This window comes from Podarcis muralis, chromosome 12, assembly GCF_964188315.1.
Source record: "Podarcis muralis chromosome 12, rPodMur119.hap1.1, whole genome shotgun sequence".
NCBI classification, from domain to species: domain Eukaryota; kingdom Metazoa; phylum Chordata; class Lepidosauria; order Squamata; family Lacertidae; genus Podarcis; species Podarcis muralis.
In genome coordinates, this window is record NC_135666.1 from 18,750,978 (window position 1) to 18,774,757 (window position 23,780).

General features: G+C 41.8%; 1 protein-coding gene across 6 annotated transcripts in view; it reads left to right on the plus strand.

Annotated features, from left to right (window-relative positions):
* Window positions 1-23,780, plus strand: part of PARD3 (par-3 family cell polarity regulator) — a 547,141-nt gene that overhangs the window by 340,214 nt on the left and 183,147 nt on the right. For all 6 annotated transcript variants that reach the window (XM_077936774.1, XM_028749990.2, XM_028749991.2 and 3 more), the window contains 2 exons: window positions 14,436-14,624; window positions 15,970-16,140. In XM_077936774.1, the coding sequence (XP_077792900.1) occupies window positions 14,436-14,624; window positions 15,970-16,140 (360 nt within the window). The remainder of the gene's footprint in view (window positions 1-14,435; window positions 14,625-15,969; window positions 16,141-23,780) is intronic.

Here is a 23,780-nt window from a genome sequence, read left to right on the forward strand (position 1 = left end):
GAAACATCCACACTCACTGTGTGACACTTGGGACAAGGGTCAGAGGTCCTCCCCTGGTTCTGCTGCTGTTGTGCTGCTAGGGACTAAAGCACAGTTCGGCACATACTTTGTCTTCCTCAGGCAAACCACAGGTGGTAAACCAAGAACAAACCATGGTTATAATTCATGATCTGTCTGGAATGAGGCAAACCGCAAGCATGAGATTGGATGTCATGCTAAGCCAAATCATGGCTTAGTCACAGCAGAAAGAAGCGGAGCTAAGTGGCTGTGATCTCTCTGGGAACTAGCACATTTCCTTGTGTGCTCTAAGACCAGCTGGTTGTGAGGCATTTGGGAAGCTCTGTGCAGAGGACCGAGCAAGCCCTTTGAACTATCTCCCCCTATTCCCTAGGCTAGCTCTGACAGATGTCAGTCACCTGACATCGTTGAGATGTCAAGTGGGGGGTATCCCACATTCCTCTCAAAGTTTGCCTGTGTGGTGTCATTGGGGCAGTTCTGACCTGCAAGGACAAAAAGATTCCACACACCTCCTTTAAGTCATGGCTAGGCCTGGTGTTACATGTAAAGTGCGTCTATGGGAAATTGTAAATTCAATCATAGGCATGTCAATGATGAGCAGCCATATACTGAGGGCTTCCTCAAGCCTGAAAGCAGCCCTGGACCATAGAGGGTTGAGGATGCACACCAAGGACAGTGATGCACACCAAGGACATTATTTGTTTCCACTCTTGGATACTTCACAAAATCCCCTCATAAACTGGTTTTCTTTTCTTTTCTTTTCTTTTCTTTTCTTTTCTTTTCTTTTCTTTTCTTTTCTTTTTTTCTTTTCTTTTCTTTTCTTTTCTTTTCTTCACATGCTGGGAGTTTCTTATTTGCAGCTCTATAGACTCCTACCCATGACTGATTCGCCATATGGTATACTGGGCCCCTTGAATGAGAAGTGGATGATGCAATATATTTCTCTTTTCGTGCACAATTAATAACTGGGTCAAGATTTTTTTTTCTCTAACTTAATAGCATTTATAAACTGTCTTTTCAACAATGTCCTCTGGCCAGTCCACAAAAATGTGCATAGCATATTTTGAAAATATGTGCTTTTATACATGCAGTATATATTACAAGGTGTTTCACCTCTTTTGGAACACATGTGGTCAGATTATGCAACATGGAATCAGGGCTCTGTCTAGTCTACTGTCCTGTTTCTAGTAGAGACTTCCTACCTAATGCTTCCATTAAGCTCACAACAGCACATGAAGGCAACAGTCCTACCCTCTTGTTTAGCTTCCTTTACACACCCCAAGCTACTGGTATTTAGAGGAATGCAATCTCTGAACCTACTGGTCCTGTTTAGGTATCATGACTTACACACATTGGTAGACCTGTACTCCATGAATTTGGCCAATTACATCTTAAAAGTCCTAAGGCTGTGACCAGCACCAAATCTAGGGCATAGGAAATCCCTTTGGAGCAACTTGCCCCAGATGTAGAGCCCCAGATGTTGGACTACAAAACCCATCTTCCCCAGCCAGCCTGGCCTGTTGTCAGGGATGATGGGGCTTGTAGTCCAACAATATATGACTGGACAAGGCTGCTTAAGGTAGAAGATGTTATTAAACCTCAACCAGTTTTTAAAAAATAGAGCTCTAAGGAAACTTGAGTATTTTTTGGGAAAGTTTTTTAGGGGCTCCTCAGTAGGATGATGACTTTCCTCTTAATAACTTTCCTATCTCTACTGGTTTTTTCCTGGCAGTGCTCAGGCTGCAGGCAATTGGATATGTTCTAGGGTAAACTACATGACCAATGATGAGGTTCAACAGGACTGGCCAGCATGTCATACGAATTAACCTAAAACATGCCCCAGAATCATCTTATGGCAGAGGAGTCGAAGTTGCTCAGGCAAATAAATGTGGAGAACGGTCACCAAAGATCAAAGAGTTGACAGTGACTGACTGAAATGCATGTGCCTCAATTGGTTAGATCCTGGAATTTGTACTTTAGTACAAAGTGATTTATTTTGCCTCCTAACCCAAAGAGTTTTGTGAAAGATACCCACTTGCAAACACTGTATACGTAACGGTTGGAACTTTGATAAATACTTTTCCTAGTATAAGATTGTATCATTTGGAGAAGAATTCTTATTAGCAGATGGGGAGAGGTTTGATACTGATGAGGTTGACAGTATTATTCTCTGCGTTGATTGGGAGTATTGTGAACACTGCTTATTATTTCTTGTGACTTTTAGTGAGATAAAGAAAAATGCAGCCTTTTGTCTTCCAATAATGTGAGACTGGTCACGTTAAACATGAGGGTGATTGCCTTTGGTTTCATATCCATTTGGGGGCCGTTTTGAATGGTTTCAGATTACATTTTTAATAAAGATGCAATCTGAAGAAAAAAAATTAAGAGAAGGAGAGGGAGAGAGAATATGCAATCCACCCCAGGGTACTGCTGTGTTTAGTTTATTTTACCAGAGTAGGCAAGCTGTTTCTAAATGGCTTATTGGGAATAATAATGCCTGGAGCTAAAGCAATAATCCATAGGGAATCATTTTATCTAACACACATAATCTCTTTCTCTGCCTAATTTGAATCTCTATGGATGTTGGAAATTAATCTGTTGAATTTTGGTAGGGTCCTTTACTGGTGGTTATTCCATATCAGTATATGAAATATATGTATCTTGATGTGCAAAGTTAAGCTGTTCCATAAATTTGTACTTGGTACTTTGTCCATGGTGGTTGAATGTACGTGCTAGTTCCAAACTTAGTTTTAATATTTACAAACATGAAACCAATTGTATTCAGTGTGGCTTATTACCAGACAATGCTTTTTGGCTTAAAAAAGAGAGAGCGAGAGATACCAGTATTCATATCTTGATAAAAGTTCTGTGGGTGCCAGTACAAAATCACTACCATGGCATCACAAAAAGAGGTAATGATACCCTATACTAATGAGCTTGTATGTGAAGTTTGCCTGCCTACTAAACCTTCTCTTCGCTATATATTGGTCTTTGTTGCCCCTTTAGAGTTGCTAGGTGACAACAGAAGTCAAAACTTCTCAAGTTCCTCTTGTTATCTTTAATTAAAGGTATAGCAGCCCTGGATACAGGGTCTAGACCAGTGATGTCCAACAGGTCGATCGTGGGGCGCCCCTGGTTGATCCTGGTCGATTGTGTGATCCTGGTTGATCGCCCAAAGTTTTTGGGGTCTTCCTCCTCTAAAAAAGCTCAACAACTTTGGCCAATACAATGGGTAGATAGATCACTGCCAGTTTTTTGTGTTTTTTTAGTGGGAATAGATCACAGTCTAGTTGGACACCCCTGGTCTAGACCCTAGGTGGGTAACCTGTGGACCACAGGCAATGCTTCCTCTTGTGCTAAGCAGCCTGCTAGTTGCTGCCTGCTGCTATGGCTGAAGTTACACGTTCTTGGGCTATCAAAATTGCACTCACTGTTGAATTTGCTACGCCACTGCTGCCAGTTATTTTCTTCCTCTGTACTATTACTTCAGCCATCTTACTATTTGGTAACTATCTCTTTTAGGTTCCTTGGCCCTCAGCCTGCTCCACAAAACTACCCCAGTCCATAAGACCTGAGTATAGTATTAACACCATCTAAAACTGGCAGTTATCTCTTTTTAAATTTATTTTATTTTTGCATTTTTAATTTTACAAGCAATAACAACAAAAAAGAAACAAAATGCAGACATCATATCCCCTTTGAGTGCCCCCTTTTGTGTATCCTTATACATTTGCATTCTGCATCTCATCACGAACTCCAATTATATTATAAGTCCTTAATCAATTCATAGTTCAAATTTTTACTACAAGTTTTCTGTTAAGCCTGCTAAGGAATGTAGTTGTTTACAATAATTTTTCAAAAAACATTGTGTACTTTGCCCATTCTTTATTCAGATTTGACTCTTCCTGGCTCCTAATTCTTCCTGTAAGTTTTGCCACTTCAGCATATTTCATTAATTTTATCTGCTATTCTTCCTTGGTTGAAACTGTATTTTCTTTCAATCTCTGGGCCAGCAATATTCGGGCAGCTGTGGTCATGTACATAAACAATTTCTTCAGGTCCTTCAGGATATCTGTACCTAAAATTCCTAAAAGAAAAGCTTCTGGTTTCTTTGGAATGGTTATTTTCAACATTTTTTTCCAACTCATTATATATCATTTCCCCGAAAGCTTTTACAGTGGTACCTCGGGTTAAGACCTTAATTCTTAACCTGAAACTATTCTTAACCTGAGGTACCACTTTAGCTAATGGGGCCTCCTGCTGCCGCCGCGGTGCTGCCTTGCAATTTCTGTTCTCATCCTGAAGCAAAGTTCTTAACCCTAGGTACTATTTCTGGGTTAGCGGAGTCTGTAACCTGAATCATCTGTAACCTGAAGCGTCTGTAACCCAATGTACTACTGTACCAGCTTGCATGACCACCATATATGATTATATGTGCCCTCTATCTCTTTACATTTCCAGCACATATTAGAATTTGATTCACACATTTTAGCTAATTTACTAGGAGTAAAATACCAGCAGTACATCATTTTCATATAGTTTTCTTTTGAAGTGTAACATACTGTGTATTCCAGATCTATATTCCACAATCTCTCCCATGCTGCTAACTCAATATTATAACCAAAATCCCTCGCCCAGTGTATCATCACTGATTTGACCTGTTCATCTTTCATTTGCCAATCCAGTAGGAGTTTATACATTTTAGAAATTAGTTTGTTTTTATTTTCTAGCAAATATTCTTCAGATTGAGGGGTTTTATTTGAATAACCTTTATTTTTAACCAACTTACCGTATTTTTCGCACCATAGGACGCACTTTTTCCCTCCTAAAAAGCAAGGGGAAATGTGTGTGTGTCCTATGGAGCGAATGCAGGCTTTCGCTGAAGCCTGGAGAGTGAGAGGGGTCGGTGCGCACCGACCCCTCTCGCTCTCCAGGCTTCACGAAGCTATCCGCTAGCCGTGGGAGACTCAGCTCTCCCACGGCTAGCGGAGCGCTGCATTAATCCCGAAGCTTGGGGCGTGCGGAGCTCAGCGCGCCCCAAGCTTCTGGGTGCCGGCAAGGTCTCCGCTAGCCGTGTCTAGGCTGCGGATAGCAGCCTGCTTCCCGGAGCGTTGGGCACCCTGAAAGCAGAGCGCCCGGCGCTTCGGGAACACATCCGCAGCGTGGGGACCCTTGCAGGAGTTCCCCGCAAGGCTCCCCACGCTGCGGATAGCAGCCTGCCGCCCGGCGCGAGGGGCACCCTGAAGCAGAGCGCCCCTCGCGCCGGGCAGACATCCGCAGCGTGCGGAGCCCTGCAGCAGTTCCCCACAGGGCTCCCCACGCTGCGGATAGCAGCCTGCTTCCCGGAGCGTCGGGCGCCCTGAAAGCAGAGCGCCCGGCGCTTCGGGAAAACATCCGCAGCGTGGAGAGCCTTGCAGGAGTTCCCTGCAAGGCTCCCCACGCTGCGGATAGCAGCCTGCCGCCCGGCGCGAGGGGCGCCCTGAAGCAGAGCGCCCCTCGCACCAGGCATACATCTGCAGCGTGGGGAGCCCTGCAGCAGTTCCCCGCAAGGCTCCCCAAGCTGCGGATAGCAGCCTGCCGCCTGGCGGGTGGGGCGCCCTGAAGCAGAGCGCCCCTCGTGCCAGGCATACATCCGCAGCGTGGGGAGCCCTGCAGCAGTTACCTGCAAGGCTCCCCAAGCTGCAGATAGCAGCCTGCCGCCTGGCGGGTGGGGCGCCCTGAAGCAGAGCGCCCCTCACGCCAGGCATACATCCGCAGCGTGGGGAGCCCTGCAGCAGTTACCCGCAAGGCTCCCCACGCTGCGGATAGCAGCCTGCCACCCGGCGGGTGGGGCGCCCTGAAGCAGAGCGCCCCGCGCGCTAGGCAGACATCAGCCAGCCCCACAAGCTCGGGGGACAGCAGGGAGGCGCAGCGCCACTATCCTGCTGTTCCGCGACCTGGTTCAGTTTCCCTGACCTGCTTTTGGGGGGGAAATAAAGGGAAATTTTTTTCCTTTATTCCCCCCCCAAAAAAACTAGGTGCGTCCCATGGTCCGGTGCGTCCAATCGTTCGAAAAATACGGTAAATACTTCAGTAAGCCGGTCATATTGCAGCCAATCGGTTACTAGTCCTCTTATCTCTTCGTAACTCCTTAATCTGAAATCTTGATCTACTTCTATTCATAAGACAGTTATCTCTTTCTTTGTGGAAGCTCCAGTTACAGATAGGTAGCCGTGTTGGTCTGCCATAGTCACACTGTATCTGAAGTGTATCTGAAGAAGTGTGCATGCACACGAAAGCTTATACCAAGAACTAACTTAGTTGGTCTTTAAGGTGCTACTGGAAGGAATTTTTTTTGTTTAGTGGAAGCTGTTGTGGAAACATTCTCATAGCTTTGTTCACTAAGCAGATGGGATGATGGCAGCATTCCATCCCACCTGAATGCAGTACAGTAGGCCCACAATTTACACTCATTTAAGTTGTGTGCATTTGGCTTTACACATTTAGCAAATTAAAAATAAATTAATAAAATGGGGGAAGGGGGCAGGCATCTGGGGAAAAAGACTTTGGCAACCCTACTGGCCATTGTGTTTTGACTATACACGAATTTTGCTTTAGGCGCAGTCCCTGGAATGTAAGCCCCATGTAATTTGCAAGCTTTTTGTACAATATGCAGGTGCTACTAAGATGGGAGCTGTAACAGAGAAAGGTTTCAGGCCTTTAATTTGGATGCTGCTCTAGCATATTAAATAGTGTCTCAGTGATAAGCTTAAAACTAAAACAGACTCTCCCAGTCTACCATGGAATCTCAAACAAGCCTCCGCATATAGTTTCTGAATTTCTGCAGCTACTGTTAGATTTGTACTAATGTAGAGCCTTTGCCAGATGTGACATATTAACTTAGCTAATAAGAATAATGAGCCTCCGTCTATATGTGCAAATAAGATTAATTAATGTTTACCCTAACATGTGGCAGAAATTAGAATATTTCGCTTGGGAACAGCTGAAGAGAAGAGAGCAATGAGTCTTCTTTGTAGCTGTGATCAGCTGTATATGGTTTTCTAGTTATGCAGTGGGCACTCATGATAGCACCAACTAAATCAAAACTATGATCACAGTTTGCCCATGAGGCTCTTTGGGCAGAATGTTTTGATCTACTAAAGGAAAACAGAAACTGACTCAGTGAGCAAATTGCGTTAGTGCCCCAGTGTTTGAGGTTGAATTACTGAAGTTTAGTAGTTTTCAGTAGCTGTACCCAGAAAGAAGTTAATTGTGAAACTGTGAAGGAATGAGTTTGGCTGACCCCAGCAAGCCTGGTGAATTGTTAGGGATGATGGGACAGTTCAGCAGCATCTGGAGAACCAGAAGTTCCCCACACAAACATATTTCAGGTAACCAGATCCCAATGGCCTTCAAGTAAATGCTCCTGAGAGCTAATGTAGCTGATAAAGAACTGGTGTTTGAGATGCTCAGTCCCAATGAATAATCTTGCAGCCCTATTTTGTTCCAGTCAGAGTTGCTGGATCAATTTCAAAGGAAGCTCTAAGTACAACATGTTTCAATAGTTTAAATGGGAGGTTAGATATTGTTGTTGTTGTTGTTGTTGTTGTTGTTGTTGTTGTTGTTAATAATAATAATAATTTTTATTTCATTATTCACCTGCTGTTTAACCTATAAATTGCTTTACTCAGTTATATTCAAATAAATGTGCAATTACAAATGCTTCATCTTTTTACCTATCTGAGTTACACTAGGCCATCAAATATTTACCCAGAATATAAGAAACAAAGTCTGCAGCTCACTGCTAGACGGAGAGGCCAATCTTTAACACGTCCTTATAACAACACACTTGGACCATAATAACCTCAGCATGCAGGTGCAATGGTGGGGAAAACTTCACCTATTAATTTTCTGCCCAGAGAATAGTCTGAATGTGACACAGTTCCACTGCTGGTCTAGCTTTGAGCACAGCCTGGGGCCAGCTAGGTAAAAGAATAAGGTAGCAACATAACAAATAAGTCACATGAGTCCAGCTAGGGGAAAAAAAGTGAAAATCTTTTGAGTACTATACATTCTCTTTGCCTTTCTGATACAGGGTTTTGAGTACAGATTTCACAGGAAAGTTCCAAATCTCTGTGTGTTTAGTTATTGGAAATACTTTACTACAATCTTATAACAACAACAAAATAGAACTGTTTGGAACATTAAAAATTTGGCCAAATAAGTGGGTCCTACAAAGCAAAATACCTTAACTGTCAAATGCTAGGGTAAGGAGGTACGTATTTAACATATGAGAAAAGCTATACAACAAAGATGCTAGACACATCTGTTGGGGGTAGGGAGTTCAGAATCTACACACACAATCTTGTTTCTGCTGCCCCATTTTGGACTGCTCCTAATTTTGTATAACTTTACCTGAGCTAAAGGCACACACACATTTACTGTTGGCTTTGGTTTAGTCTCCTGCTTTTATTTTTCAATTCTTTTGTAACTTCTTATCTATGTGTCCCATTTCTTTGTGTTTCCATGCAATTCATTTTTTATTTCACTTTATCATATACACTTTCTAAACAGGTGTCCTTTACTTAAAGATAGTCGCCACAACACAGTCAGCAATTTTTTCATGTGTTTGGTTAGCTTGATTAAAAAAAAAATACTAACAGCATTCAAGTCCTTCATTTCTTCTTAATTTATGCTCCTTCAGTTTAATTCCTGACTGTTACTAATTGCTGCTGTCCAAACGTGAGCCCCTTATCTACAGTTTTCTATCTGGCCTTGCCTTACTTTACTTTCCCTTAGATGTACAATATCCTTAAGTTCTTTGATATCCTTAAGTTCTTTTGGTCTCTATTCCTTCATGATTTTTCACAAATCCCTTTGGCCTGTCTTATTTTACACCTTAGGTGCTTCCTGTCAATTGAACATTCTTCTTGATTTGTTTGGAGGGAGGTAAACAACACTGGCTATTTAATGAGCATTCTCTGTGTGTAGTGAGGGTAGACAACACTATGTGTAAGCACGTATTATTCCATACTTTGCTCTGGCTTTCCCCATCACTTAACATAAAAGTCCAGTCTGTTGGGGAAGTGGATATGTTGTGCAACTATAACTATGCAATGTGATTTTGCTGTTATGTCATTGAACCCCACCTGAAAATAGTGACAGTCTGGAAGCACCCGATGTTTCTTTTCCTCTCCATTCAGAAATTGATCTCTTATTCAGTCTGTGGCCATTGTGTCTCCATCGTCTATAGTAACTGTGAATAGTTAGCTGCATTACACCCCCCTCAAAAAATAAAACCCCTCTCAAACTGACTGCTACTTTCCCAATATTCATATTTTTGCCCTAGTATCTCCTCCAAACTTCCTTTCCATCATTTTTCTTTCTGTACATATCCCTTCTTTGTCGCCAAATACAGTCAGCCTCGTCTATCTATCTGAACATAATCAGAAATACAGATATGAACACTATATATTTTCTGGTCGTGTTATTTGCTTTTCTTTTTACCTGAAAAGTATTCTGGTAAGATCACACTAATACCATAACTTGCATGGACTCTCTTCTGTGTGTTCCATGAATCAACTACTCACTTCACTTTCATTTTGTTTTTCCCTTCTCCTTTTTCTTCCAACAAATGTTAACACTGAGTGGAATGCCCTCTGTCTTCAATGTTCCTTCTCTATGTGCCTACATACTTCCATCTAGTACTGTTCCATGTTCTCCCCACACTCCCCCCCCCTAAAACAACAACAACAACAAAAATTCAAAATGTCCATTTTCCAAGAAGGGTTTCGGGGCCAGAGTGAATCTGTGCAGCAACATATTCATTTTACTTGGAGTGTGATAAGTGACAGACAGCTGTTATTGGTTTCAGATGCACAATACTTTTAGCCTGTTGCAAGGTGGCTTTGCAATCATTTCAAGATTCTGATGGAATTTAGTTATGGGAATGAGAGCGTTGCACATTGGGCTGCTCCATCATCATGCATCAGGACAAGAGTAAGGATGTGTTTGCTGAGCACATTGGGGCTGTGAAGCCAATACTTTCAGTCACCTGACTGGGAACCATGTGCAATTCTGAACTGAGATTACTGTAGAAACTTTTAACTTGTAATAGAAAAATCTGTTGTGTGACTCTCTCATAATGGCTTTTTAATCTTCACATTCCAAAATGTATGGCTGGTCCTTTATGGTCTATCATCAGCTAACATTTGGAAATACTGGCTGCCAGTTCTTCTTTGCAAAGCAAAGAACACAATTTTCAGTTCCCTCCCCATTAGAAATTACTGTGTCTTCGCCTATTTGTCTTCCGAACTTCAGCTAGTGGAGGTGCCATATCCATTTTGGGTACATTTCTTGGCTTCTTGTTTCTATGGACAGACTTAGAATGAGAATGGATTAGGGTGGCCACTTGCACATCACAAAAAAGGAGACAAAGAAGACACAGATTTGCATAAAATATGCATATGCTAACAGGTTTATAGATGCAAATTTAGAAACAATGTATATATTTTGAATACAAATACAGTACATTTCACCTTAGTGGGGAAGGTTGTGAGCAGCTGACCTGTGTGCCTGCTTAGTCAGATGCCCAGATAGGCAACATTAAGGCCCCTGTTGCTCTCCCTTCATTTTTAAACCAGACTTTGTCTGGACAGCTCTTCAGCTAGACAAACCCCATCAAGCAGAGGACTCTTCTCAAATCTCTTCAAATAGAGGACTGTTTTCTTAAAGTTGGAGTTGTACACATAGGATCATAGAATGGCCTGTCTATAAAGGCATACAGGAGGCAAAGCTAACAAGAGCTGAAAATATACCTGGGCTTCATTTCAGGTGAGCTGGTGGGGGTTTACAAAATTTCTGGAAACAAATGATGGCATGTCACTTACTGTTCACCGATGCTAGGTTTGAATTTGAGGCAAAGAAGTCACCTATGTAGTTTATCACCCATTGCATTTTTATTGCAAATTACATACTTGAGCAGCTTCATTCATTCAACTGAAGTCATTTCAGGTGACCTTTTCTTCAGTACAGCAGCTCTGAACAGAGCATTGTGAAGTTGCTAATTGTTTTGGACATGGTATGCAAGAACTCTTGAGGGAGTTGAGCCTTGTTGTTCAACGATTACAGCACACAAATTGACTTGGGTGTTTTATTTCTGTGGTGACGGGGACATGCAAAGCAATAAATTTCTTTCGCGGATCATCTAATCATGAAAATAATGTTGAGGTATTTTGATTGACGTGCTGAAGCTGTTAATTTGGAGCATATCAAGATCAAATGGAAGTTATTGCAATTAGTCAGTGATTGTGTTATATTTTCAGTTTCAGTTTTTAAATGCCACATTTTACATATTTCCCCTTGCATTTTAAAGCCATAATTCATGATCATGGGATTTGGGTGACACTGTTGTGTTTCACATGGTCAGTGTTTCCTTCCTTCTCAAAATAGGAGTCTGCTTTAAGTTTTGGAGGAGGCAGTCTCAGTATTTTATACTGCCAGTAATTAAGTGGTGGTTTGTGCCTGTTGGGCATAACCTGTAAGGCACTAAACTAGTGCAGCCTTCAGCTACCTGGTACCATCCAGATGTTTTGGACCACAGCTGCCATACGCGCCAGCCAGCATATGCTGAAGTCCATTAAAGTAAGTTCAGCTAATACTATGTAACCCAGTGCTGCTTATTTATCCTGGAGGAGTTCTCTCAACCAGAAGTCTTCCTACTTCTGGAGATACGGTAATTTCTTAACTAGTGATATGAAGGACTAAACTTGGAACTTTATACCTAAAAACCATTTGCTCTCCCATTGGCTTCTGCCCCCAAATAACATTGCTGTCAGTGTAAACTATAGTGCAGCATAACGTCTGCACCAGTGCTAATGCTTACCATGCTTAATTTTTAACTGCTGCTTGAAGTTAGTTTCATAACACTGCCTGAAGCTAGCCATGTTTTACATTAGCTTTGATAACAGTAGTAACTCAACTGGGATGTGAAGGATGGAGAGAATTCACATAAGGTTGGATTGTCTCAGGAAATACTCGCATCATTGGGAAATCATTGCTTACTGGCATACACAAATAGCTGATAGAAATTGCTGGGAAACTTTAGTTCTTGACCCAGGAAGTACAACTGTTACAACTTCTATGATGTATGAATGACAATTGCACTAGCACTATGGGCACCTACTTATTGTTAATGAAGGACTTTGTGGCCAGACATGTTTTATCCAACTCACAGGATAAATGAATATTTGTTGGGAGTTCTCTGATTATACTCTTAAGTGCTGGTTCAGTTCCAAATTGAGATTAGGCCCCCCCCCACATCATTATTCTATTCTTTAGAGATTTGCTGTTGTCATTAAGTACTGTGGATGCTGCTACTCTTAGTGTACTATTCTTCTTCTGCTCCCCAGAAAGACGTATTGGGAAATAACTGGGGAATAATAGTTAATTCTGAAGTCCCACATGTGTGGGAAACTGCAAAAGAAAAATGACTGACTGTCTGAATTCAAAAAGTGCTTGGGGCATGACTCATTCAATAGCCCTAAAAGCCCACAACAGAGTTTAAAATAGAGATATATGCAGCATTTGAAAACATAGGAGATATAGGTTGTTAGATCTTTGAATGGCCCAGTATTGTTGTTGGCATCTGTCTGTCTTGAGACAATAGAGTGCACATCCGGAGGTGATGTCAAATCTCTGCATTAGAAGCACCAAAGTGACTTCACTGGGGCGCAAGCCTGGGCTGTGTATATGGAGGTCCTGGGCTACTCAGACAACAAGACCCCTGTCTCAGCCTTGCTGATGTGGTCCAGAGGAAAGCAGAACAATATGTTTGGCACCAGCTTGGCTGCAGGAGTTGCCAGAAAGATGTGTACAAGGAACTATTCAACTGTCTTAGGACTCCACTCTGGATTTGTGTAGGGTTTACTTTATTCTCCTGAAGATATCCCACAAGGCAGCACAGGTTCATGTTCAGAGTTTTCCTTCTGCTAGATGGGCTACCTTCCCAGTCTGACAAGCCCCATTTGCCCATCACTTCCCTCTGCAGCACACGCAGAAACCTCCTTCTTGACCATTGGATCAACTATTGGTCTAGTCTGCTCAATCTGCCAGAGCAGATTTGTGTTCAGTGGAAGTCCCTAACTCACCAAGAGTTTGAGACCCAAAGGTTATCCTCACCTGATTTAACTGGCCAGTCAAAGCTGTTCCTAGGGTGTAGCTACTGTTGTATGCAGACAGTTTCTAGGAGCCGCAGGTGAGAGCTGAGTGCAGGGTGGACAAACTAGAAAGCACAACATGTTCCCCATCAGAGGTATTACCCCTCCCCTTTACAGCTTCTCTAGAAATGTACTCCTTTGTGGTCCTTAACCCCTTCACCTACTAACTAGCATGTTTTTGCATGGTTGGATTTGACTGAAAAATCTCCCACAAGGCACACTACACTCAATAAATATGGGTAGCATTATGAAGTCTGAATCTGCACTCTGTCTCCATCTTCTAGCAGGAGATGGAGCTTCCAGTAATTAGAGCAGCATACCTAAAGCAAATGGTTACCACAAGTGACCAAGCAAATTTATAATCACAAAATGGCAAGATATAGTTTTTAATTTTAATCTAGCAAAAACAACAACAACGTATTTTATTTCTATCTCTGAATTCTACTAAGCATCAACCACTCACTCTTTTTATGTCAGCAAGCCACCATCATTGCTATTTATTTGGAGTCAGGCAGTGTACTGTGAGCAGCAAAGGTAGGAGTGTGAAAGTAGAACAGATGTGAAATGTCGAAGATATTTTTTTTTTTTAGTATTCACAGCTGTGCCCCATATGACTTTTCTGGCACCCAAGAGCAAAGAGGCTTACCGTTACCTGATCTCATCTGTAATGTTTTATATGACATTTCTTTGAACATTATTAATAATCCCAACTGCAAAAAAAAAAAAAAAAAAAATGGAGCACATGACTAATGGGTATTTATCTATTTGCCTGCTGTTTGTATCTTTCTTGCTGCTCAGAATACATAAATATTCAAATGTCATTATTTGGAAGGGCAAATGAACTTGCAACAGAAAATGTGTTGGTTTTTCATGCCGCCAATAATTATTTCCTGTTTGGAAATGGAATGGTTCAAATTTGTATTAATTCAGAAAGTATTGTATTGTATTAATTCAGAATGCACACACACATTCTTTCTCCCTTTTTCTCATTCTCTCTCTCTCACACACACATGCATGTGCACACATGCACAACAACTGTTAGTAGGAATTATTAGGTGTTGCCAGATGCACTATTATCACAGATTTCTGCATAGAATTTCAATAGGAATGTTCACAGTATTGAAAAAATTAATAGTAAGAAAAATTAATAGCTGTAGTTAGAAGATAATTACAAAGAAGAAATGCTTTTAAATAATGCCATGGCTAATCTTTTCCTGACAGAAAACAGAAGAAGAAGATCTTGTCCTTACCCCTGATGGCACCAGGGAATTCCTCACCTTTGAAGTTCCCCTTAATGATTCTGGATCAGCTGGGCTTGGTGTTAGCGTGAAAGGTAACCGGTCAAAAGAGAACCACGCAGACCTGGGCATCTTTGTCAAGTCCATTATTAATGGTGGAGCAGCTTCTAAGGTAAGTGGATAAATAATTAGCATTTTTAAAGGACCTGGTAACTTTCCATTATTTATTTTCTTTAACATGTTTTCCAATTCTTTGTTGATTTTTCCTTTGAATCATAAGTATATTTCATCATTTTATATTTTATTGCTACGGAACATCTACAGTTTCCACCTTGATTACCAATGAAACAGCAAGACACTATTTAAGAAAACAAAACATTATTTTTTTATGTGCAAAGTTCCAGACCTGCCTATTTTGAAAACTTATAAAATGTTCAACAAAACAATGGTGTGGTCAGTGGGAGATTTTGCAGCCGACCAGACCTGCCCCTCAGCAAGTTTCCTAGGACTCCTGTGGGCCGATCAGGAGGAACATCTACAATCCTGGGTTCAGTATTCTTGGAGGTCTTCTGCCTGGCCATGCAGATTTAGCAGCACAAGCTATCTGAACCATAGAGTGGTCATTGCCTGTAGCACCCACCTAGTTACACAATAGACCTGAAAGAGGTGGGAATGAATGATATGAGTCGGACATATGGCAGTGATGTGAGTACCCTCTCCTTTTTGCCAAGACTAGAGAGACCAACAAGTGTTTTGCTCTTATATGACCACATGGTGTTGCCTTATATGGAGTTAGACCATTGGTCCTTCTGGCTCAGTATTGTCCATACTGATTGGCAGCAGCTCTCCAGAGTTTCAGACAGAAGACATCCCCAAGCCTACCTGGAGATGCCAAGGATTGAACTTGGATCCTCCTGCATCCAAAGCAGATGCTCACAGCCCTTCCTCACATGAATTGCATTTGCTTTCAAACCATGGAAGAAACCAAATTGGAAAAGAAGTCCATAGTGAGGCCCGGGAGAAAGCTCTTTTTCTGCCTTTTCTGGCCCCAGGGACAGAGGAGCCAAAAGTGATGACATACTCCTTGGACTCTGTTATAGATGGGATTATTCACATATAAATGCACGATGCCACATCTCATAAGAATATTGAATGCTGTAAGATGACGAGAGGAAGGTCCCAATGTTCAGCGGAGCTATGTTAACAATGCTGTATAATTTTATTGTAACTAGTATGGCTTGGGGATTACTTTCAGGGGCTCAGGGAGGAAAGACGGGAACAACTCTTAAAAGCACATTTCACTTAGTATGCTGTTTACATAAACAGATTATGATAATGATGTGAAGTTCAAATATGTATATAATTGGGAGTGATATGTCTGTAGTGATTTCTTCAAAAGTCATTATAGTTGTGTTCACTTAACCATAAACCCTCAGGATTAAGATTTTTCTTCCTAGCTAAAAGATGCCGGAAAGGTCCTTTATTTTTTCCTAACGTGAACATTATTCCCTTGCCAGGATGGAAGACTCCGAGTGAATGATCAGCTAATAGCAGTAAATGGAGAATCGTTATTGGGCAAAACGAACCAAGATGCCATGGAAACCCTGCGAAGGTCCATGTCCACAGAGGGAAACAAGCGTGGAATGATTCAGCTCATTGTGGCAAGGCGAATAAGCAAGTGCAATGAGGTACGAGCTGTGTGCCTTTTATCACCGATAAGATTTTGTTTCATAGGGAAAATTATACGATGGGAGGAAACATGGAAAACCCCATTCTTAGAAGTATAATTATCTGATTATAGTATAATATACCATGATATAATTGCACTCCAGTATCTGTAAGTAATTGGGATCATGATGGCATAGAAACAAATAAAATAAATTTGGTCATGTTTCACAGGGACCTTTTCTTCACACATACCCCAATGTAATTAATATGATAACTATTGAAATCTGTATAGCTTCAATAGCACTTGTATTATACCAGCTACTCTGGCTTCCAGTATGTTTCTTGGTCCAACTGAAAGTGCTGGTTTTTAACCTTTAAAGTCCTAACCAGTCTGAGCCCAAGTAATCCGACAGGCCACCTACTGCTGAACCATCCCACCCACACACTAAAATTCCAGTTGGAGGCCCTCTCAGTGTGTCTATCTCCTAGGTCTGGGAGGTGGGGTATCGTGGGAGAGAGGGCCTTTTCCTCAGAGCCTTTGGAACTCTTTCCCAGTAGAGCTTCAACAGGCAGATACACTTCAGGCCTTTTGGGAAAGACTCATTTCCTTTAATTGGCCTTTGCGCTAGCTGGATGGAGGTTGGAATATTATGTTGTTTCTATTGTGAATCTCATTTATTCTCACTTTTTGTAATGTTTTTAAAAGGGTTTTTTTTTAAGGTTATATTTCTGTAAGCCACTTTGCCTTGTTTGTTTTTTAAATAATTTTTTATTAAGTTTTACACAAATATCGCCAATCAAACAATTTCCCAAATAACATATTTTCATCTTTTGGACTTCCCTCAGCTTCTCTGACAATCATCCGTATTTAAATTTTTATCTACGCATTCCCCAAATTTAGTATCGCCTTTTAAGATACCTTTACAAACATATTTGCATTTTTGCAATATTCCTTATTTTTTCACAAAGCTTCTTTAAAACCCACTAGCGTTGTCTGCTTATCACATACACTCTTCAAATACTCTGAAATACTCTTCAAATACTTTGAAAATTTTCCCCAGTCCTCAATGAACTTGTGATCTCGTTGATATCTTATTTTTCCAGTTAGTTTGTCCAGTTCTGCATAGTCCGTTAATTTCATTCTCCATTCCTCCAGAGTCGGTAGTTCTTCCTGCTTCCATTTTTAAGCCACTTTGCCTTGAGAAGCAGAGGTGGGCTGGCCACCTTATCTAATGTTTAAAAAGTTATGGAAAGGTGTCATTTGGCTAAAACTGAGTGGATTTGGGGCTTGTGAATTTCATTAAAGAGTTCTTACCCTTTGTTCCATAGTTTAAGTACTTAGAAAATCATTCTGTTTGAAGCCCCCTCTGTTAAGAAAAAAAGTTTGGAAGCAGGAATATATCTATTTTAAGGGAGTACCACACATGTACTGTGGAACGAAAGCAGAGCTTACCGTTCCTGATGTGGTTCTGACACCTTCGATGGCTCTGTTCCATTCCATTTCTGCATTAATATGTGACTCTAAAATAAAAACAGAAACCGTACAAAATTCCTGTTTAACAGGCTGGATCTAGGCACATCAAAGAAGTGTTTGAGTTAAACGTGTTGTAAATTTAAACAGGGAAAACAGGTAGAGAAAAACGGGACTCTGGTGGCACAATGTTATATCGCATATGCAACACATATAAATCGTTTTTTCTTTACCAGTGTAGCCAAGTCCATAGTTTATCACAAAATATAAATTTAAATATGTGTTTAATCTTGGTAGACACATTTCTAAACTTATTTTACCCTAAACTACTTTTTGAATACCTATTTTTTTAAAAAACTTTTATTTTGCTTTAAACAGGTACATATAAATATAGACAACCAAAATTACAAAGGAAAATTCCTTGATAGTAATGGGGGGAAAACTTTAAAAACTACAGAAAATATCAAAGTACATGACAAAGAAAATAAACAACTGTGGAAAAGATAAAAGAAAATAAAAAAGAAAAATAGGAAAAAAAGAGAAAAAGGAAGATGAGCCATAGCAGGAAGGCTCATCTATTGTACACTTCCGTCAAGCTCACAACAGATCATTATTCTTATCAATTATCTCTATCTGCATTCCAAAGGAATCCCTCATCTTGGTATCAGGGAACATTTCTCTATGCGGCATCATTCTAAACATAGCCAGATCTTTCTTGCTGAGCCCTTGTCTCCTAAATAATTATTTAAACATTCCCATTCTTCTTTCACCAATTATTTAGATTTATCTCTTATTGCATCTGTCAGCTTTGCGAGCTCCAAGTACTCGCACAATTTGACTACCCTAGTAAATTTGATTTTTACCCTAGTAAAAATTCTTCTGGTTCCTTGCTAAATGTCGTTTTTATCAATCTCTTTATCTCTTCATAAATCATGTTCCAAAATCTTTGTGTCTCTAGACAGGACCACCACATATGGTAGTATGTTCCTATCTGTTCCTTACATCGCCAGCACTGGTTATTGTTTGATTTATTTATTTTTGCAAGTTTTACAGGGGTCAGGTACCACCTATAGTACATTTTCATAAGATTTTCCCTTATAAGGAAACAAGCCGTGAATTTTATATTTTTAGTCCATAATTCATTCCAAATATTGGGTTTGATCGTATGTCCCAGGTCCCTCTCCCATTTTACTGTAATTTCTTTGATATCTTCCTCCTTTCTTTGCCAGTTCAAAAGTAGTTTGTACATTTTAGAAAGTATCTTTTGATTATTATATAAAATATCCTTCTCCAGATAGGATATTTTTTGTCAAATCCTTTGGTTCTTTTATCCTTTTCAAGGGCGGCTTGAATACCTATTTTGATACATCCCATTTATTTGATACATTGAGTTGAAAATGCATCAGAAAATTTGAAGAAGTGTAAGATATCAAGGCTGTAACGCCATCCTGTATTCTTGAGAACTTTTTCAATAGTCGTTTTTTTGAGCAGAACTGTGTTTTTGCTTTTCCATGCAACTGACATGTACCGTATTTTTCGCACCATAGGGCGCACCGGACCATAGGGCGCACCCAGTTTTTTTGGGGGGGAAATTATTTCCCCCCCAGGCGCGGGGCTGGGGCGGGGGAAGCTCAAGCTTCCCCCGACCCCAGCCCCCAAACAGGCAGCTCTCTGCAAGCCGTGGGAGCGCTCCCGCTGCTTGCGGAGAGGTCCGCGAAGCCTGGGCGCGCTGATCTCAGCGCGCGCAGGCTTTGGCATGCTGGCAACTCTCCGCAAGCAGCGGGAGCGCTCCCGCTGCTTGCGGAGAGGTCCGCGAAGCCTGGGCGCGCTGATCTCAGCGCACGCAGGCTTCGGCATGCTGGCAACTCTCCCCAAGCGGCGGGAGCACTCCCGCTGCTTGCGGAGAGGTCCGCGAAGCCTGGGCGCGCTGAGCTCAGCACGCGCAGGCTTCGGCATGCAGGCAAGTCTCCGCAAGCAGCGGGAGCACTCCCGCTGCTTGCGGAGAGGTCAGCGAAGCCTGGGCACGCTGATCTCAGCGCGCGCAGGCTTCGGCATGCTGGCAACTCTCTGCAAGCAGCGGGAGCCCAGCGCTGGGCTCCCGCTGCTTGCGGAGAGGTGTGCAAAGCCTGGAGAGCGTGAGGGGTCGGTGCGCACCGACCCCTCTCACTCTCCAGGCTTCAGCGAAATCCTGCATTCGCACCATAGGACGCACACACATTTCCCCTTCATTTTTGGAGGGGAAAAAGTGCGTCCTATGGTGCAAAAAATACGGTACTCCAAATAGGCTCCTTGGTAAACACTGAGTAAAAAGCATTATATAATGACATATGTAGTTATAAAAAGCAAATGAAGCTGTTGGTTTATGAGGGAAAATCCAAATTCTACACCCTACCAATACCATTTGGACCAACCAAATGGTGCAGAACAGGGAAAAAAGCTTTTGAGTTCTCCAGAACTATTAATCAGGCTGGATCTTAAGCCATGGAGTCACAGTCTTTAGTTGTAGCATGGAAGGAGCTAGCAGACTTCTTTACATTATGTTTCACTAGGTGCTGTCCAGCTTTCAAGTTTCAACTGGGTCTGCCCCTAGGATCTCTGGGGCAAAGAAGCATAGATAAAGTGCATATACATACATTTGCATACATATAATTAAATGCTCTGGCACTGCAAAACCCTGAATCTGGCACTTTCTTGTTAAGACTGGGTGCAATCCAGGCAAAGCCAAAATTCAGAACCTGGTGTGTGTGTTTGCATTATTGTACACCCTCAGGATAAAAACTTACGCATATACACTATTGTACTGTTAGTGCTCAGGAAAATAAGCATAAATACAGATTTAATGTCACATACTCTAGGAAACATGTAGCTGGCAGGTTGTTGCTCAGCTTCCACTTATTCCAGTGCATGGCCTCAATAAAGCATGTTTTAAACAAGTGTGTTGAACTTTGGCCCAGGCAAACAAGGTAGACGCCAGAAAGTCTCAGGGCCTATAAATAAAATGTGTAGCGGAGTTAAGCACATTGAGAAATAGCCTTGTGTATCACTGCACAAGCTGCCTTCTGTTACAGCTTAATATTAGGGGATAGACAATGCCTGCCTTGCTTTTCTTCAAGCTTTTGTCTGGGAAAATTAAAATATGTTTCTCTTTCAGAAGTGGTTGCATAAATCCCCCAGATCTCTGTTGTTGAAATGGCTACCTCTGCTGTTCATCATGTCACTGGTTTGTGTTAGGGCTGGAAAACAGTATTGGTTGGGAAGCTTATCAAGGCATCACAGCTATAACACAATGTGAAAGGTTATGTTCAACTTGTTCACCCTCATAATTGTTTTCTACATCCGATTCCAAAGATTTACAACTTTGTAAGTCTACATTTGAATCATGAGGGATGTTCAGAGAGGTGTTGCTGGAGGTGGAATTTTGATTGGAGAAATCATTGTAGCTGGTTGAAAAATAAGTTGAAAAATTCCCTTTTCTGTTTTTAACCCAGAGGCCACTTTTTTCTTTGGCTGTTAGAATAATGATAGTACTTCAGACTAATGTGTTCTGGGATTTAAATTGGAATTTTGTACATTGTCTTGTAATAAAAAAGAAGGTAAAATGTGACTCTTAGCATATTGGGCCACAGAGATTGTATTCATTTTAAATACTCCTAAATTGCCAGACTTCTTCTTCTTTTAAAAAAAGGTTTTTAAGAGCAGTACAAGCCTTTCGCTGGCATCGTATTTTAGACCTCAGTGGCCACTGAAAGACTGGGCTCTACTTCAGTTGACCTGAATTTTATTTTTTATTTTTTTACAATTATTTGAGTGAAACAGTAAAAAAGTTTAAGTAAAGGGTAATGTGTGTGTGCGTGTGCGCGCGCATGTGTGCGTGCGTATGGCCATGCTTCTTGTGAAAGGGTACAGGGTCTTCAAATTTGGCAGACCTGCTTCTCTTTCTCTTCGGTTTTTGAGTGTCTGTTCCAAATCCTCCAAAACCAAACATTCCCTGCTTCCCAATGTTCATTACCTACCTTCATGACAACCCTAGACAGATGACAATTAAAATAATGATGGGAGGAAAACTTAATGTTACCACGTACTGTTTTGGCATCACTTTTTTTAGATGGTCTTTCCCCCCTACTTTATTAATGCACCACCTGGCAATTATATTGTTGAAATGCCAGTGGTCATTTAACTGTCCCTTTATCATTTGTTAGATAAGGACTGAACAGGTTCTGGTTAGAGCAGGTAGTATTTATCAAGTACCTAGTATTTATCGAGCAGCTTGTTCTTATCTAGATGATGAAGGACCATGTGGCAAAGTCCCATTTCTTATTTAAAACATGGCTCTGTCTGCATAAGGACAAAAGTGCCTGTTTTCGTGTGGGCTGCTTTCCTGCTCATGACTGATTTGTGCAATAACATTACAGCTTCTGACCAGCGACTAAGAGTGACGCTGTGATAAACTTTTGTTTTTTTTGCCAGATGTCCTTCTATTCTTGAAAGAGATTAGGGAACAATGGACACCCTTTTTTATTTTAACTCAGCCCAACCCCCACCTGTTTTGACTGTAGACACATGTATGACATTAAGAAAATAACTGCTGAATAACTTATGGACTGTAAGGAAGGAGTGCATGCTTAAAAGTGCCATAATTTTTTTATAAATTCAATTAAAAGTTGAGCACTGAAGGTTGTTGTTGTTGTTTTGGAAGTATCTTAAAAATCCCAAGAGGGTTGTCTGGAATGATGCTAGGGTTAAGCAGGTGGGTAATCACTGGCTGGTGGACTAGATGGGCCTTTGGTCTGGCTCCTTGGGCAAGACTCTTCTCATGTTCTCCCATCTCAACATTTCTGTCTGCATGGGGAACAGGGAACATTTCAGGAGATGGTGTATATTCCGCAGCCCCGTTTGTCTCTGCTACATGAAACAGACCTCAAAGCAAAGTTCAGGAGCCACTAGATCACCTTGTCCCCATCCCCTCCCTTCCTGCCTAAGCTACTCCCTCGGTTTGTAATTAGCATGCATATTATTGGCAGGGATGCGGGTGGCGCTGTGGGTAAAAGCCTCAGCGCCTAGGGCTTGCCGATCGAAAGGTCGGCGGTTCGAATCCCCGCGGCGGGGTGCGCTCCCGTTGTTCGGTCCCAGCACCTGGCAACCTAGCAGTTCGAAAGCACTCCTGGGTGCAAGTAGATAAATAGGGACCGCTTACTAGCGGGAAGGTAAACGGCGTTTCCGTGTGCGGCTCTGGCTTGCCAGAGCAGCGATGTCACGCTGGCCACGTGACCCGGAAGTGTCTGCGGACAGCGCTGGCTCCCGGCCTCTTGAGTGAGATGGGCGCACAACCCTAGAGTCTGTCAAGAATGGCCCGTACGGGCAGGGGTACCTTTACCTTTACCTTTTATGCCTTGTCTAACAGGGAAGTAGGAAGTCTGTCCTACTTGAAGCAGATGCCCTCACTAGTAGAGGAAGTTGTGTCATGGGTCTTTGGAGAGATAGTTGCTTAGGCTGGAGCCTTGCCTTGCCTGAGAGATTCTTTCCTATCATGAGCAGCTATCCACCACATACGATGCTGGGGTAGATAAATAACATGAAGCCAATGTTTTCATACATATCTCAGTAATACTTGCAATAATCCATGCAAGATTCAATTTAAATATATTGTTACAAAAGTTGCCCACCATACCCAGTCTCTGCCAAGCAGTAGCAAGATTCCAGGGTTATGTTTCTGTTGGGAATCAAGTTCTTAATAAATATGGTTTATCCCACACATATTTGCACCAGAAGCTTTCAATGCAGGAAGTGCACAGTTTACAGCATTCACATCTCAAAAGGGGCTTGTTCCTCACAGCAGTGTAGCTTTGGATTCCACTACTGTACATCTCTGTGTCTCTGTCCCAGCCTGCCTTCAGCTAGCTAGCCCACCAAGATGGTCTGCCCTTCAGCCCCTGCATGGAGTTCTACCTATTTCCTGCTTTTCTTTCCCTGAACCCCCTTGCCAGGCAACTCCCCCCTTCTGTCTGTTCACCCCGCTCCTACCTGCTATTCCAAGCCTAGTTTTAAAAGATGACCATTTTCCTGTAACCTATGCCATCTCTCAGCATAACATTGGCAACCTCCTTTGACACAGCCCCAAGGATTTCCCTGTGATGGGCCATCAACACTTTTTGTCATGCTTAACAGCTTCTTCTGTCCTGGCCTGGAAAG